We start from the raw sequence: 19,021 nt of genomic DNA on the forward strand, positions 1-19,021 counted from the left end.
CTTCTCGTGGTTCGAACTCGCACACATATCTACACACTTAGAAAAAATTACCAACTTCGGTAATTCATTTACCGAATTCTCAACAGCTGAACGGTCGGTAAGGTGTTCGGTAATCGAGAACATTACCGAAAAATCTGTAAACTGAATCAGCAAAACTATCTGTCAAATTTACCGAACGATCGGTATCGTTTACCGAAAAAACAAGCTTGGTTTGTAATTGATTTTACCGGAGAACTGTAATTTTGGAGTCGATATGGAAAATGAAAATTACCGAAATATCTGTAATTTTTAAAAAAGTTTACCGACTCAAATTTAATTCGCTTTAATATTATTTCAAGGTGTTTTCTTGGTTTTATCAATTATTTAAATTAAATACATTTTTCCTTAGTCATTATTTTATTTCATTCTTTCGGACATTTTTTATGTAAATCGAATAGCTCAAAACTTACACGTAGCGCTGGCAGTTATTGCAATCCATGCAAAAATTTGGCTCCAGTTGTGGTCAATGTGTTTATGTTCAAAACTGCTCCACCGATGAACAAAAAAAAGTTTTTGTCGGAAGGATTCAGTGCTACACCGAAAACAGGGAAGCATTGGATGAAGATCCCAATTGCTGTTTTTAGATCGTCGCCAACGGGAATAGCAATGGTACCCCAGCATACTGCACATCCATCCGTCACATCAGGGAAATTTCCTCGCACTACCAATAGTGGAATGCTTCCACTATCCTGCGGAAAATCATCTTCGGGCTAGAACAAAAAAATATTATTAAAGCAACTAATTTTGATTATACCATACGTCTCACCTGTATCCATTTTACAACACCTGATAGGGGATTGTTCAGTACAGCGTCATCAGTCTTCGCTCGTTTGGATCCACGCGATGAATTTTTGAATCTCACAATAGCGAGGGCCCGAACGAAATCTATAGTAGGCAGGAAAATGGACATTATAAACAAAACATAAATCAAGCTGAACATTGCATTAGGTCCTAAGTAACATTGATCGATTCTCTTCATCGACTTTCTCTTTCATTAATAACTTGAGCACATAACCATTTCTTGATGTGTTTGTCATATTAGATGCTAGATAAAAGCTTCTTTTATCGATTTTTGTGCTGAAAATACCTGGGAATGTCTTTACATGACCGTGGGAATGCAAAAAGAAAGTCGACAAATAGAATCTGTCAATGTTACTTAGGACCTAATGCAATGTTCAGCTTGAAATATCAGTGTACACCCTAAGAGGAAGAGGAGGCAACTGGCTTCTTACTCTTTTATCTCTATCTCTAGCACTATCTATAATATTCTGTTCATCGACTTTCTCTTTTGATAACCACTGCTATGCAAACAGATTTCGCGCTAATTTTACAACATAGTTTGATGAAGAAAATTCTTATCTAGCACCCAAATCGACAAATACAATAGGGAAAGGTTTTGCAGCTAAGTTATTAACGGAAGAGAAAGTCGATGAAGAGAATCGATCAATGCAGATATGACCTTTTAAAATGTGTATCTAGATATCTCATGAGCTGGTTCGCGTTTGACAGTAAAGTGGTTCCTTTTCACCCCCGTATTGTCTCCTCTTCTCTAGTGTACACCTAACTGCCAAAATTACCATTAGTGAGTTCCCTGTACATTGCTCGATGTACAGTCAGAATTCTACCTTCAAGTTTGTTCCACTCGTCAGCAAAGGACGTCGCAGCAGGTTTCAAAATTTGGAAGTCAAATGTTATCTGAAAATATTGATTATTTATCTTAACATGTGATAAGCACGTTTGGATGTACCTACCAATTCACCATCATAGGCTGTAGAAACAGGAAAAGCTTGCAAGTACTGTTGAAATTCATCAGCATCCCGAGATTGTTGTCGCTTAGAGAAAGTAGTCTTCCAGAGCTCAAGAACACGATGTTTATTATGTTGATTGGGTACGATGTATTGCAACTCGAGTATCTATAAACCTTGTTAAATTAGAAGTCATTTATACAACATGTTGGATTTTTAGGCCTACCAATTCCTCGATGTTGGAAGGAGGCCCATCCTCCGTACGAGTAGCATCCGAGCCTACGATTGCCTGCGGTTCAGTTTGCTGTTCTTCGGTACGCCGACGTTTAATAACGCGTTCTCCAGAGGTCCTTGCCAAATACTCCATACGGTAATGGATGCGCCCAGCATGTCGATTCGGTCCTCTAGCATGAGCATGGAACCACAACGCCTACATAAAAGATACTACTATTATAAGCAAGCCTTAGTGGGCAAATGTAATGTCAAATGCGTCGCGCGTCGTGTGTATATGGCAGTACCCTAAGTGGTGAACGCTTGATAGATGAAAATAAGTTGCCACCCACAACCAGTCATGCATTCCATATATAATATTGCGTAAAGTACTACACCCAAAGTTGTATTAATTTGTTGCGGATTTCTCATCATTAGTGAACTAACAAATGCAGGTACGATTGCGATAAATTTTCATGGATGTTCAGTGCATAGACTCATGAAGATTAAGTTCATCAAGGGCACCAAATGAACGCGATATAATGATGCATTCTGATCACGCTTTGAAGACGTCATATAGAATGCATTTAGAATTACAATAAGCATTATCCGAAAATTTTAAAAAGCGAGATGAATGTTACATGTTGCATCTAATTGCGTGGGAGTGTTGTTTGATACCGTGAAAAATGTACACAACCGAACACTTGATGATTATTGTCGGTCAAGTTAGACACCGGAAAAACCCACACGTGACATTCAATTTTACTCTTGTTCTGTACATCAAACACAACATTTCCGGTTTTCAACTGTACCAATAATATTAAAGTTATTAGGTGCACTTCTTAATATTTCATTGGCGTATCACCTATACATAGGTTTCTCTTGTCCCATTTAACATTGTTTAACGGTACCTGCGGAACTTTCGCATCCTTGGCTGCAAGAATTGGATAGGATTTCACAAGGGAAATGGCAATCTGGTCTTTGTAGAAACGGTTGGGGCGACTAGGAAGAAAAATAACAAAATTCATTTTCAGTAGACATACAAGCAAAAATATGTTACATTTACTTACCAACCATACACGGATTTCAAGCAGTCGCATAGCATGTCATTAATTTTTTTGAATGTAGATTCTTTTGGTCGCAATCCTTCTTTCAATACCTCCATGATGGTGATTCCTTCATTAGTTTTCTCAAAGATGGTGTCAATATCAATCACCTGGAATACATTAAAAAAGTAATGAAATATAGTGACATAAGTTTAAGCATAGAATTTAAACACATTTTGACCTAGAAAAGTAAGACCGTAGGGTAAATTGGTAAAGCTTTTTGTAAACCTGAATGCTTAAGTGTGGGTACGATAAAACGAAAAACTTTAGAGAGCCAATGACGTAATCTGCTGATGACATTGGCTTTGTTGAGTTTTCCATTTAAACATTCAAATTTACAATAGCTTTACCCACTTACCCCACGGTTTTACTTACTCCGGTGTACCTCAACTACAATGTCTGCTTTGTATGAACAGCTAACACGTTGAATACTCACATTGTCCAAGCTTATGCCTTTGTACGGGTCGTTAGGATCAACGTTTTGTGGTGTATCATCAGCATTGACAGTTTGCGTATTGGTCGGAGATATCTCTACTTCTTCAACGATCCATTCTTCGTTGTAGTCTTGGAGATGATTTTGTAGTTTTTGGACAATCTTAATCATTTTGGTAGTCATTTTAAGTCGAGTGAAATCATTTTCGTCCAAAGAGAGAAAAGTTTCTATGTCGTCGATTTCTTCTTTTCCTAGAAAAATATGATAATATTTTAATATGATCAACAGTTGTAGTTAATAATAAATAATGATAATTACAGATAGATGTATATTAATTATCGCGATTATAAAATCGACGCGAAATGTATTTTGTTGTACTTCCATATGGGGACCAAAATGAAAATACAGCATGGGTGAAGCATTCTTCAAAGGGTGTTAATTCATGTTTTCTGCTCACTTCAACTTCGTAAGCTTCGAAAAATTCATTGTACGAGTTTGTTTCACACAAACGTAGCTGGACTGATAATTTGCCGTCAGATATTACTATTTCGTGTATAATGCCATAGGTAGGGAAGTATTCGTTTTTATGTTGCTTCATTCCAATCAGTTGGTTTTTTCTAAAAACGATTCCGTTGAGCGTTACAGTTTTTGGAGTGTAAACGAACTCTATGCCCTCATCCAGATATTGTTCACTCAAGCAATCAGATCGTGGCACGAGCTTTCCGGAACAGAATTTGATATTATCGTGCCATGGGTTATCGAGGACATTGACAATCATTTTGAAACATTGTCTTTTAGCTAAGCTCGAACAAATATTTTTGAAATTCCTACATGTGTTTGCTTGAGTTTTTAAAACTTTATTTGTTTGTTCGAACTGTAAACAGTTGAATTGCTTCATTGCTCCACTTTTGCGAATACAAGTTGTATAATGCTTCAGATGATGCAGCTTATTTATACGTCGTTCGAAATTAGCGTAAAATATTTGTTCAAAGAATTCAATGTGTTCTTCCAGTTGGAATAGCAAGTTTTCCGATACAACCGGTGACACTATTATTCGAACAATATTGATAAGGTGGCCAATCATTTTCATCAACTCACATTCCTCAGGAACCAGATGGCCAAACAAGAACGGAAAAGCGCGTAGTAGCAAAAGTGATTGAGATGATGTTTGTCGCATCCTGTGTTTAGCAGGGTATTTGATCATCTCGTCCGTGAAATTAGGAGAGGGATAGGATAAGGGACAACGATCCGAGTACCCATACGAAAATGTATTAATACGATTATTAACGTATTTGGTGTTCATTTTTAAATCATTTCACTTACAATATCGTGCAAGGACCAGTTGTAGGGCTAATGGAACCACGCCTTCCGCTAGGTCATGCATACTATCTAGGCAGAAGTTGTCTGTGATGTGATAGTATTTTAAGTCATTAAGAATACATCCTGTATTTTTCAGCCCACACTCTTTAGGGGTAATTGAACCGTTTCGAACATTTTCAAGCTGTTGTTCATACCAATCGCGATTTCGTCCAGGAAATTCTTGTAATGGATTTTCATGGAATTCTTGTCTCGAAATTTTACAGATTCGGCAGAAATATTTTGCACTTGGTCCAAGCAAACCAAAAATCTCATGAGCTGCTAATGTGTCCCCACAGAAAATTGTAACCACAGCTCGTATGACATATCTCTCCTGACCATAATAAACATCAATACCTTCTTCTAGTCGTTTCAAATCAGCAATAAGAGGTTGCAATATTTTTCGGTATCCTTGTTTTTTCGCGTCAACAGTAGTACAATATACAAGTGGAAATACTGTTCGAGGTGAACTGTTCCACTTATCGGGAAAATTCTGAATCTTGAAGCTGAAATTCGAAATCTTGTTTATACCCGCTCTCGAGCTGAATGCGTTTCCCAACTCTACATCGTCCTGATAGAGACTGATTCTAACCGTATCAGGATAATCCAGAAATATTGCTTTGTCATTAAACGTTTGGCCTGATCGAAAAGAGCTGTATTCATTAACGCAATGAGTCTTCGCCGCATCCATATCAGTTTCTTTCAACAACTTTCTTGTTTTGGGATCACGTAGAATAAATTTCAAGCTGTCTATGATACTGATGTATGACGCCGTTTCGTTCACCAGAATCTTTTTTGGAATTGCGTTTACGTGTCGCACATCCTCTCGACGATTCAAAAAAATTTCTCTAGGGATAGGTGTCGAAACCGCGAGCTCCTTTAGGTATTTGGACTGTTTAGGGAAGGTATTGACTTTGTTGAACAGCTGAACCAGTTTAAATTTGTTCCGAAGAGCAATTTCAACTTCTGGAGAAAAAACTTCGACATGGAAATTGATAAAACGCAATGTTTCGTTTTCCAAGTAGTTGCAAATGTGCTGTACGATTACATCGCAAAGTTTTATGAACTCAGAAATTTTAGTTTGTGGCAGTCCAACGTCTGAGGTCATACGACAAATACTCAGATGAATAATTTTTTTGAGTTCATTCATTGATGTCTCTGATTCACGGGTAGAACTTGCTTCATCGCATTGAGTAGGCATTTCATGGCCGATGAAAAGAGTTTCCCCGAGTAGATCGTTTCCCTTCGTAGTACTGCCGACTGGAACAAAGCTTACAAGTGGATGCTTCTCAATGATATGGCGTTTTAAAGAATAGAAGTTTCCATATCTTGCATCACATTTCTGATATGTACAATCAAAAATTGTGTTTGCCGGTATAAAATCTTTCTTTTTTATATGGTCGTTGATGTGTCGGTGCAGTCCGGTAACATAACCTGGAACTTGCAACCGACAGAAAAAACAAGCAACAGCATCGGCCATCTGTAACAATGGGTATTTATTTAGATAACGAAATATCATTACTTACGGAAAATATCTACGATTCGCTCGTCTTGGTGTTGCAGCTGATCCATAATAGCCTCCATCATTGCACTTTTAATTTTTCACCAGTTTCCACTTACAAACTTTTTTTAAGAGGTCGAAAATCACAATATGGCGAATTTGACGTTTCTCGCTGTGAAAATTACCGAACTCGGTAATGGAACGGTTTGTTTACCGAAACTTCAGTAAAATATTTCACCGAAGTCAGTGATGAAGCTGATTTACAAATCTGCCGGTTTTTTTTTACCGTTTTCGTTGAATTGAAATGAAGTTACCGAAATTCGGTAATTTTATTTACAGTTTTCAGCAATAGAGCGAGAAAATACCGAAATATCTGTAATTTTTAGGATTACCGATCTAAAACGGTAATTTTTTTTACCGAACTCAGGATCTCTGTTTAAGTGTGTAGGGTTAACTATCGAACACCGTTTAAAAGTGCGCTGCACTGATCGTGTCGCAGTTTCATTTTTGATGGTTTCAAATTTCCGAACTTTTGATGGTTTCAAATTTGGAACTCAAACAATATTTTTGAGATTACTTGATTTTGTAACTCTGATTACAACTAACGGAAAACAGTTTATGCGTAATTTCCGATAGATGTCGCCACAAAACAACAGTAGTGACATCTGCTGGCCAATAAGCATAGAAACCATTTTCATTAATTTGTTGGAATGCTTGAAGATATGTGTGATCCGTGTGATCCGAAGGAATCAAAGTCAACATTTGTGTGCCTTAATAAACAACCACAGCTAGGAAAACAACGTGCAACCGGAATGTGTATGATAAAGTGAGATTCACCCATATTCTCGTTTTCGTTCGAACAGTTTTTCCAAAAATAAAATAATATATTCACATTCAGCTTAACTTGAACGGAACGATCACCAACACCGTTCCAACAATTCCACGCGAAATCTGCTTCTGCACGACGACATGTCCAGATCATAGCGATGGAACCGAAAATTAAAATCCACTAGCCAGTCTGCAAAAACCCACCGGACGGTACGCGTGGCAGCACATCCCTGTATCGCAGAATCATACTAAAGCGTGTTTCGATTTTAAACATGGCGAGAAATTGGAAACCCGCCAACCAAGGTATCTCGAACAACAAATATAAAGTGGTTCTGCTGGGTGAAACGGCCGTTGGAAAATCCTTCTTGTTATCCAATCTGGTGAAATCGAATAAACCGCGTAAAGCGACTCTATATGCGACGAGAATCATTCACACCATTGACGTGGGAAGGAAGAGAATTTCGATGGAAATATGGGACACGGCCGGAATGGATCGCTTTGTGTCCGTTACTCGGATGTACTACCGGAATGCACGGGCGGTCCTGGTGGTCTACGATATTACGAATAAAGATAGTTTCACAGCAGCTAAGCAGTGGGTGGAAGAATTGAGTGAGGGGCCCACCACTCAGGATTCAGTTATCGCACTGGTGGGCAATAAAGTGGATAAAGCTGAAAACCGTGCGGTCCAGCTTCAAGAGGCATCCAATTACGCAAAGCAGCAGGGACTGCTGTTTGTGGAGGCCTCGGCCAAAACCGGGCGGAATGTGGAAAACATTTTCCGGGAGATTGCCGGACGGCTGGCTGAACAAGGTAGTGAGAGATTGATATACCAAGGAATTACGCTCAATCAAGAAAAAAAAGAGAGAAAACGCAAGCTCAACTGTGTTCAGTTTTAAGGTAGTGTCTAAGCTAAAAGATTATTAAATAAGGGGTTATTACAATTATGAGAAATAAACCAATACTATGTGATGTTTGAATGTTAAATCATTTTGGATAAGACCGTCTACCTAAATTCTTGAATGAAAATCCCTCGATTAAACCGGTGTTTTTTTTTAGTTTGCTCTTAAAGATTGAGAGCTCAAAATTTGGCATACCTGTATAATGATGTCATATCTGGGGATTTTTTCACATCACATAATTGTAGCGGAGAGGTTTGCTGATAGCCCAGTCAGCAAAGGCGAGGCATGCCATGCCGGTGGTGGCGGGTTCGATTCCCTGTCCGGTAAAAGAATTGTTCAGACTCACGCCTAGAATCTCAATTAACAACATGAAGAAGAAAAAGTTATTGAAGTAGTGTTGCAGTATTGTGCATAGTAGTTGAAAGATCCCATATTTTCAGAAATCTCTATCACATACACACACACACACACACCCTACTAACAAACGCAAATCTCCAAAAATACGTATCACAGCCCAAGCGTGAAAAGCCAGCGTTTGCAAAAGGTAGGGGCCAAACCTGTTTAGCGTGGTATTTATCAAATAAACCCTTGTCGGTAAAAGTTGGCCAAACTTTGCTAAATGGTCTCGCTGATGGCATCTTCGAAGTTAGCTTCGAGTTTCTTCAGTGCGAGAAGAGTTCTGAAATAAGCACATCCATATCAAATAGATATCGATGACCCGAATAGAGATATACCATAAGATGTATCATTACTATTATGAATGTTCCTTTCCGGTTGTAATCACCATAAGATTCATCATCCGATTATAATACTATTTCTACCATATAGAACAATATCTTTTTTTTTTTTTTTTTCTTTCTTTATTTAGGAGATTTTCAGCCGTAGGCTGGTTCATCTCCGAGAACAATATCTGGAATATACCATGGAGGGTAACGATTCCCTGAATGACAAATTAATAGTAACTTGAAGTTTAACTCAGCATTGCTAGCTTGACTAGCCTCTTGGTTCTAAGCAAATCGATTAACGTACCCCATTCTAGCCAAAATTCTAGGACAACACTATGTTTGTTTTGATTCGCTATGAAAGTTTGACAGATAAAATGAGGGGCTCGTGGATTTTCCTATGTTTCGAGGGGTGCATCGATTAGCGTGGGACCGAAGAGAGTACCAAAAAAGTGAGTGCCGTCTTGGAGTAAGACGGCTCCCAAACCCACGGGGCTAGCATCAGCGATCAAAATGGTTTCATCGTGTGGCGAATAATACCCAAGATTCCGTGGATTGGCATCCTTGATTTTTTCGAAAGCCAAAGTATGTTTGGGTTCCCATTTGAATCGATTTTCCTTGCACAGTAGTTCCCTCAACGGAGCAGTCGGAGATGATAAGTTAGGGATGAACTTACCGAGATAGTTGATTAGTCCTAAGAAGCTTCGAAGTTCTTCCACGGGTTCAGGAAAACGGAACTTGCGGATTGCATCTACTTTCTCGGCTGCCGAACTAATGCCTTTGTCGCTTAGCTGATGTCCCATAAACTTCACTTCAGATTTTGAAAACTCACATTTCTGTATGTTGACGGTTAGTCCACTCTCCTCCAGCCTTTCCATTACAGCTTTCAACTCTCTGTCATGACTTGCCTTGTCCGGTCCGAACACCAATACATCGTCGATGAATGATCCGATGATTGGAATCCCCGCCAACACTCGCTCCATTACGCTTTGGAACACTTCGGCTGCACAATTAATTCCAAAGGTGCGTAGCGTAGGTAGTAATCGATCGTGTTAAGTTCGATTTTGGAAAACACCTTGCAGTTGTGTAGATGGGGGACGATGTCATCAAAGGTTGGCAGTGGATGATGCTGCGGCACAATCGCTTGGTTAGCATCGCGCATGTTAACACACAGGCGAATTTAATCGTTGTTACCTGGCTTTGGTCGAACGACGATTCCACGGAGAATCATGTGGGGCTCTTTCGATTACATCCTGTTCTAGCAATCTGGCTATCTCCTGCTCGACTTTCGGTAGCAGTGGAATTGGAATACGATTTTGCGTCTGCTGAACTGGTTTCACCGTAGGGTCTACCTTAATTGACACCACCACTCCTTTCAATTTCCCAATCCTTGCCTTGATTTTCAGTATTCCCAAATCGGTTGCTGCTCTTCGTCCTAGTAGGTTGGATCCAGATTCCTTGACGACGAAGATCTTATCACTGGCAGAAGACTGTTTCGTTGCGATGTCAGCTAGAAACATACCCAACACGTTCAGCTTGTTGTTTCCATATGCTAACAACTTCTTCTCAACTTTGTCTGTCGGAGACCTGTCCGACCGATTTGGTTTCGACCTCCACACGACCTTCACCAGAAAACGTACCTCCTTCCTTATTGAACGAATCGTCCTTTCCTTCCTTGATCCTTATCCTTTCTGTATCTTTGTCATCGGCAAATCCTTCTTCACATGCAGCAATCAAACATACTCTTGACACAATACACGAATTTATTTTAGTTTGAAAACGACACTACATGATTTATTCACTAGTACATTTATTCTCAAGGCTAACAGCAAATATTATAAATTAACAATATGGTTCACTCTTCTATTGACGAGTGCACGGATGGATTTGAGTTCACTCACTCGACAAAAAGTGACACAACAGCGGGGCCCTGTTTACTAAAAATGAACATATATGTGTTCATTTTTAGTAAACAGGGCCCCGCTGTTGTGTCACTTTTTGTCGAGTGAGTGAACTCAAATCCATCCGTGCACTCGTCAATTATCCCCAAGACACGATTTTTCCCGACACTAGGGACTCTATAGAGTGACGCGAAAGGTGACTAGTACACTGTAAATTGAGCGTAACAAGGCTATCAAAAACAACTCACTGTTGAGTAAAGTTTAACCTCACGGTAAAAAAAAAAAAATAATCAAAATTAAGTTTATATCTCAAGCGCCGCCGGGATTTTTTGAGGTACAAAATCTCTGATCACGAAGGGTGGGTGTGGAAGCTTCTTCTCGGGCGTCGGTAGCATTGGTTCGCAGTACGGAAAACAAATCAAGGAAAAAAAGTTTATTTCACCCAACTAGATACTATGTGGGAAGCCAAAAGTATGTAAAGTCCCATCTACTCAATTAATCATGTTTTGTTGTTTTTGACATCATCCACATCCAGAAGGCCAGTCACTTTCGAATATATGGGAATGGTAGGAAACCATTTGGAAATGCATGAACATTTTCAGTTTTTATTCATTATCGTCTTTATGAGCAGTTTGGCAGTTGTCACAAATGACATCAAAATGCCTATCCGGAGTCAATTTTGTTCTGAATAGTTTTCAATCCGACAAGTAGGCTTACTGAGATTGGGCTTTTCCGCTTTTCGCGCTACCGTTCCGCTTCCACTGTAATTGAGTAATACATAATAAAGCGGAATGAAACGATGCAAAATGGAAAGCAGAATCAAAACAAAACCGCCAATAAGGCTACCAGAAACTCAAATTTCTAATGGTCATAGGTTTACATGAAGTTCAAAATAAAAATAAACCCCGTTAATATGCACGAAGTGTCATTCAGATTAGCGGGGGTCCACAGTATTGTAGGATATTTGGACACCGCAAAAATCTCCCTTTTATACCTGTACCATTGTAAACATGCGATTATAACCATTTCCCCAGAATTTGGGTACATTTTACTCATCGTAATAAAACTGGTTTACTCAGATTCTGCCAACTCCTTACTGCACATAAGAATGGATACCGTCTACCCAGTTTCAGGGTACACAGAAAATGAAACTTACCCAAAACTTGAGTTTAAACAACGCAAATTTAAGTAAAACCGCAGTAAACTCAGCACGGAAAACACGATCGACGGAAAACAAATCAAGAAGAAAAAATTCTCTATTAAATCTCTATAGTATTTAGTACTTACGACCACTATAAATTTCCAACGATTGCACATAAACACTCTCCATAGTCCAGTCCACAACACTCAATTTTATCGTTTTTGTTTTAAGCTATGATGGTTTTGATTAGAAACACTGGAATAAGAGACCAGCGGAGAAAAAAAAACATGAATTTGGCAACAAGATAAACAGCAAAGCAATCCTGGCATCACTTGCATTTGTAACTGCTTGCGAGTGACTTCGCCAATGCACAGACGAGCGAGTTCATGAGTGATTGTTAAACGATTTTAATACTCGTCCCTAATTGAAGCAAACCATTTGTAAACATTGAAGATTGGAACTGCTTTTGACAGTTCGATTGGAATCATAACAGTGTCTCCGTTGGTCTCTTATTCCAGTGTTTATAGTTTTTATGTATGATACACGCTATTTCAAAACTACCCAAATTTGGGTAGAATCCACCCAGATCCGTCAAAACTGAACCTACCCAAAAATGGGTAAACTGTGTTGGGAGTGACAAGTTGACAAATGAACAACATTGACATCAATCCGATCGACGTTGTCCATTTGTCAACTTGTCACTCCCAACACAGTTTACCCATTTTTGGGTAGGTTCAGTTTTGACGGATCTGGGTGGATTCTACCCAAATTTGGGTAGTTTTGAAATAGCGTGTAGAGAAAGTAGAGAAACATGTAAAAAAGGCCTATTTACCAAATGTAAACAATGACTTTGAACGATTTCTCGTGAGTATTGACTCAACCTGGCAAACGGACACCAACATCTGAGAGATAATTTGCTCTATCAGATGATATAGTTAGTTTGAGTGGGCATGTTGCAATTCGGGAACAACCGACTTATCCATTAATGGGTAACAGATACTCATTAATGGGTAAAAATTGCTAATTTAATGGTAAGTCACTTATCTTTAAAATTTGTATTTTTTGCCCAATAATGGCTACTTTAAAGTTAGTTAGTACTTTAAATTGAGTTCACTTTTACTCATCATGTGGCTCCCATGAAGCTAGGTAAAATTAAATAAATTATGAAAACTAAATTTTGAGAAATCCTCATCAATAATCCAATGAGTGAAAATTACCTTAACATCAATTGAATGCAATTGGCGTTGACAGCGACTCTGTAGCTCTTTAATCCTATGTTAAAATCCATAAGTAAACTTCAGACTGCGCGTGAAACATGGCGGACTTCGTAATATCAACGGGTGGAAACTAACTTTTTTAAATTGATTCACTACTTGAATAGCCTATTGGTCCCAAGCAAATCGATTAACGTACCCTATTCTAGTCGAAATGTTAGTACTACACTATGACTGTTTTGATTCTGTATGGAAGTTTGACAGATAAAATGAGGGGTTCGTGGATTTTCCTATGTTTCGAAGGGTGCATCGATTAGCTTCCCGCATAAACGCAAACCATCACTTGACCTTACCGATAATGGTTATAAATTGTTTATAATCCCTCGTAAACTTTAACTGAAATGGTTTTGGAACCTTACATGAACGTTTGTGTGATAAAGTTTTAACCTTATGTATTAAGGTTTTAAGGAAGCGGACCTTACAAATAATGGGTCGTTAAGAACCATTACCATTCCAAATTCTTGTTTTCTCCATACATTTTCGGAAAGAGAACTATATTAGAACGTTTTTACTTATGGTTTGAGAACATTAATGATTATGGTTATGGTAGTCAGTAAGGTCCATTAATGGTTTTGTATTATCGCTCAACTTTACGTGGAATATATCGCGAACTGATAATTATTAATTTACAGGCAACCAATTCGCGATATATTCCACATAAAGTTGATCGATGTTACAAAACCATTCATGGGCCTTACTGAATACCATAACCATAACCATTAATGTTCTCAAACCATAAGTAAAAACGTTCTAATATAGTTCTCTTTCCGAAAATGTATGGAGAAAACAAGAATTTGAAATGGTAATGGTTCTTAACAACCCATTATTTGTAAGGTCCGCTTCCTAAAAACCATAATACATAAGGTTAAAACTTTATCACACAAACGTTCATGTAAGGTTCCAAAACCATTTCAGTTAAAGTTAAGGAGGGATTATAAACAATTTATAACCATTATCGGTAAGGTCAATTTATGGTTCGCGTTTATGCGGGTTGGGACCGAAGATAGTACTAGAACTGAGCCAAAAAGTTGAGCACATTTTTTCGGGACCTTCTGGTCTTAGAATCACCTCTATGGTACTATACTTTCACTTCACCGAAAAATCCCATAAGAAACTGTCAATCATTTCTAGAAGAGATCATTTTTCGACAGTGCCGTCAACGCCAACAATGGAGCACGAACGAAGGCGATGAAGCACACAAAAATGGCAGCATCAAAGACAGCGCAGGTTGCTTTGATTTTCATCCAAAAATAAGTTAAAATTTCCCAATGGTGAAAACATGACGGTTGAGTACTCTTTACTGAAAATCGAATTAATTTTTATATTTTTTGTTTTTGAGCTTTTTTTAAACTCAAGTGTTTTTGAGTGTTTTTTTCTTACCGTGTTTGTTAACCTATTACTCAAAATTGGGTTAACGATTATTAGCGTGTTGAAAGTTTTCCTCCTGTCAGTTGCCAATGTGGTATGTAAAGAGGGATGGCAGATGTAAACATGCATGAGAAAGCTAATACTGTTTGCCACACCTTTTATTTGACTAAACGTATGAATTGAATACACGCTTAAAAAATAAGGCCACGAATGTTTTTAGTCACCTTTCTCACCGGGAGAGGGTATTACCAACAATCAATACGAAACTAACGATTTTAAATTGGCTCACCACTTTAGTAGCCTATTGGTCCCAAGCAAACGATTAACGTACCCTATTCTAGTTGAAATTCTATTACTACACTATGTTTGTTTTTATTCGCTATGAAAGTTTGACAGATAACATCAGGGGTGTGTGGATTCATGCAGAACATGCAGGGGTGAGTGAAATAGCTTGGGACTGCTTGGGACCGTTGTTCTGGTACTGAGTGAGCCAAAAATAATAATGATTTTCTTCGGGACCCAGTGGTCTTAGAGTTACCTCTATGGTATTACTTATGCGTCTTTTCAGAAATATATGGGAATTCTGGAAGTGAACCATATTGTTAATTTATAATATTTGCCCCTATGCTTGCGGATCCCAAGTAACATTTTAAGTTTTATGAAATACTACAAAGCAACTATAAAACAACATTCATAAAACCCTGGTCAAAGCTATTTTGTCATTAATGCATCCACCAAAACCTCATTAAGACTAGAATATGTCTAGTTGGCCCACCCTGGAGAAGGTTCTGAAGGGTGTATTCTCGAAGCTCTTCAAGATTGATTTACTGCAAAAGGTTGTATGACGAACGCATTGAGAACCATTTGAAAGCTACAATGAAAGCTATTTAGCAACAATAAAAACCCTTTCCGAGCCATGCTGAATCCACTAGGAAAGCATCAATCAAGGTAGAAAAGGATTTATAAATCCGATCTTATCAAAATAATTACAATAGAAACTGAAGGTATAACAATCTGGTTGACTATCCAAATTTATTACAATAGTTCTCATTAAGTGGCCTAGTTTTAAGTGCCATATTAAATTGTATGTGAAATTTACGTGAAAACATCGAAAAAATTAAGTCCACCCTCGTAAAACGTCGATTTGACTAATTATTCAACATTGAGAAATGTATTCTTCAGATCGAGCTTGGCCGCGACTTTTTTTTTAATTTTTGCATTTAAATGTTTGCTCATTGCTAAATTTACCAAAATATAGTAATATCTAAGGAAATATAGATTGAAAATCGAAGATTGTAAAAAACAAGCAAACTTATTGTAACATGGCGATGGCATAAAAGTTGATTTTCATGGATCATTTGTGAAAAGTTGTTTTGCTTTCAAGAATTCCTTAACAAATTAATAAGGTTTTGAAATGGCTTTTATGAAGAAAACTTGCAGGCTGAATTGTATTTATCTAAAGCCATTTTGCTTGATCCTAACCCGTTCAGATTTATGGCAGCATTTATGGAGGCAAAGTTGCCTGCAAAAAGTTAAACGTCAAAGTTTGTTTATCTTTCGATAGTTGCGCTGTAAAATCCAGGGTTCTCCCAGGTAGTTTTCTCCCGATAGATTGGGAGCAGTTACTCAGACAGTTTGCGATACTGTTTTACAACATTTCGCATTTCGAACAGCTGGAAGCGCAATCGTTCCCGAAAAATATCCCCTTCTTCCGGATGGTTACAGAAGTGCACCATCCAACGATGCAGGGATGTTTGCTTGAATGAAATTTTCGAAGAGTATGTTCTTTTGCCGAATAAAATCGCTGCTATGGATCAGAAACTAGCTAATCTCCGCTAACTAACAGTTTCAGTGGTTTGCTGTCGGTTGTCATCTTTTCGAAAGTTCTGGAGAAGGCTGGTATGTTTTTTAAACTTTCGACAATGTTGTATGAATTCAAGGGCTCCGCTCAGTCAGATAGTCAGTCGTTGATGGTGTACTGGTTCTTCTAGAGAAGTAAATTTTGCTGAAATCGACTTGAATTTTTCATCCTACTTCGTCTATCCTTCGAGATTTCCTTGTCATAAATTTGGCATGTATTAACTATGAGGAACCATCTTTTAAGCTCAATTTGTAAACAGAGTACTTGGGGAGTTAATGATGCACTTTAAAAAGCCTGAACAGCAACAATAAATGCTTTTTTTTTCTCTAATGCAAAACCTAATGGTTTTATGGTTGCTTTTATAATGATAGAACACGTTTATAAAGTATTTTATCAAGACATTAATAAACAATTGCTAATGACGTTTATGCTTGAATTACAGAACAGTTTTAAAGAGGGATTGATAACTGTTTTAAATTTATTTTTAAAACAAGACAGTTTTTAACTTTCTTGCCAGACTATAATAGGTTTTTAAAACAGCAAAAAGCTGAATTACTAAGCAGGAATGTTTTACACTTTGAAATGCTATATTTAAACTAAAAGGATTGTTCATTGCCGTTATAAAACCATCATAAATCCGAGTGGATGTTAAATGGTTACTGAATTGTTACTTGGGATGAACGGTAATACACGCTTTTTCAGGCATTCTTCGAAGTAAACTTGGGATGTCATCGTCGAGGACGTGACAAATGGTTCCGTTTTCAGACCACAACTGCAAATCGCTTGCCAAATCATGGCCTTCTTCGCGAACTTGTCGGCAAACACGAACATGAATCTTCCCGGAATATCCCCACGTCCAGTCGCGATGTAGAACTTTTGACCGGGAAGCTGCTTAAAATCGAGTTCATGTGCCGGTTCGGATGTTTACTGGCTTCGTACGATTTGTATCCTTCCCCGGCAAGGATGTTCCGCAACGTTTGAAAGTTGGCGTTGTACCTTCTAGCCACATCTCGGTTCGAAAGACCGGGGTAGGCTTTAACGCACCTCAACACCTTGCTGCGCAGCTGACAATCGCTGGTTCCAGTATTTTCGTAGCTTCGCTGATTCCTTTCCACACTCAGGGTTTCCTTGTTGGTTTTGAGTCCTTGAGCACAATATTTTTTCTTTCTTCGAGTTCTATTTGACGTTATTTCTGAACGCGATCGACTGCTTTGATCAAACTTGCACCAGTTGTTCTCTATAGAAGTGTAAACAAACCACTGTCAAAGACTTTCGATTCCGAACACTAGAGGCGTGCTAGCGGCGCGCGAGGGGCGTACCAATTTACTTTAAAGTCAGCCTTTATTAGGCACCGACGAATTGTATTAGGCCGTTCGCAATGCTGTTGTATTTTATATGGATTGTTTCAATTCTAAACTAGAACAGAGACGAACCCCTCGCAATGCTGAGTTGCAGTTTCATTATGCGAGCAATATTTTGCACCAGATTTGCAACTGCTGGACTATTCGGTTTAATTTCTGAGCGGGTTTTGAAACACGAATGGAACTCTGTTTTAAATTTCTTGGATGTATTTATTGGTGTTTCTCGTAAATGTTCAGGGAACGTCATAGAAGCAGAGATGATTAAATAGAAATTTGCAAATTTTACAGAAATTTTGGAAATTTCTGAGAAGTTTGAGGATAATTTATAGAAGTTTGAACAGCTCCTTTTAAATAACAAAGAGCTTCACAAAAATCGGGGAAACTTCATAGACAACAGTGAACTGCATGGATTTTTTTTTAAAGTTTCAGGGAGTATCATTGAAGTTGAGGTAATTTCAAAGAAGTGAGAGGTATTTCATGAAAGATCGGTGAACACCTAGTAATTCTATGAATTTCATAGTATATTATTCAACTTCATGGAATTTCATGAAAGCGCTTGCGTCTTTTACATCAAGAAATATGATACCAGGCTGCTCAGATATTATTCCAATGATCTGCAGGTGTTCTAAGTCCTCCATGAAGTCCTTTAGATATTTTTTCAAGACTTCAAGTTAATCAGGTATTATTTTGAAAATATCTAACTATCCAACAATGCAAATCACATCCCCATATGATGCCAGGCATTATTCCATGTGTTGTCTGGATATTTTTCAAGATTTAAGGTTGATCAGGTATTATTCTGAAGAAGATCTCAAACTATCCGACAATGCAAATCACACCTCCCAGATATTCTCTCATGATATTAGGTGACTATATTCGAAGACAACAAATCAAGAAGACTGGCAACTTTCCCATAATCCAAGCGATAGATATAATAGCGCTGCGCTTGGGAAAAGGTGGAAGCAATGTATAGAAGAATAAGCAAATACACACACCTTCCTTCTATGGTTGATATAACATTCGATCAGAGCATTTACCTTTGAGCAGGAGATGATGAGATTCTACCAGTCTCATAGTGGACGTAAACGGAAGATTTGCTAGTCTTCTTGATATGTTGTCTTCGCTATATTTCAAAGGCTCCTGAAGATCTCCAAAAACTGCTTAGGATGTTCTCATGTTTTCAGGTTGATTTAGTATAATTCTGAAGGTCTTCAACTGCCCAACAATTTAAATTACGTCTCTCAGATTTTCACCCACGATACCAGGTTGCTCAGAA

General features: G+C 38.1%; 2 protein-coding genes across 2 annotated transcripts in view; one reads left to right on the forward strand and one right to left on the reverse strand.

Annotated features, from left to right (window-relative positions):
* Window positions 1-19,021, forward strand: part of LOC135698958 (serine proteinase stubble) — a 667,696-nt gene that overhangs the window by 528,933 nt on the left and 119,742 nt on the right. The window lies entirely within an intron of this gene.
* LOC135698914 (uncharacterized) lies at window positions 465-6,473 on the reverse strand. The gene is made up of 9 exons (XM_065219065.1): window positions 6,416-6,473; window positions 3,537-3,784; window positions 3,065-3,210; window positions 2,906-2,996; window positions 2,011-2,214; window positions 1,791-1,952; window positions 1,617-1,734; window positions 806-924; window positions 465-749 (listed from the first exon to the last, which is right to left on the reverse strand). Exons 1-9 carry the CDS (start codon window positions 6,471-6,473, stop codon window positions 465-467), a joined length of 1,431 nt encoding a protein of 476 aa, XP_065075137.1.

Source organism: Ochlerotatus camptorhynchus, unplaced genomic scaffold, assembly GCF_037179485.1.
Source record: "Ochlerotatus camptorhynchus isolate MF236.1 unplaced genomic scaffold, CSIRO-AGI_Acam_v1.1 ptg000099l, whole genome shotgun sequence".
NCBI classification, from domain to species: Eukaryota; Metazoa; Arthropoda; class Insecta; order Diptera; family Culicidae; genus Ochlerotatus; species Ochlerotatus camptorhynchus.

What these genes read in the sequence shown, in the direction of transcription:
- LOC135698914 (XM_065219065.1), bottom strand. Translation starts at nt 6,473, where the DNA reads ATGGAGGCTATTATGGATCAGCTGCAACACCAAGACGAGCGAATCGTA. An exon ending in AAGGCATAAGCTTGGACAAT is followed by an intron (nt 3,211 to 3,536) that starts GTGAGTATTCAA and finishes AATGTATTCCAG; the next exon opens with GTGATTGATATTGACACCAT. An exon ending in GTGTTGTAAAATGGATACAG is followed by an intron (nt 750 to 805) that starts GTGAGACGTATG and finishes TTTTTGTTCTAG; the next exon opens with CCCGAAGATGATTTTCCGCA.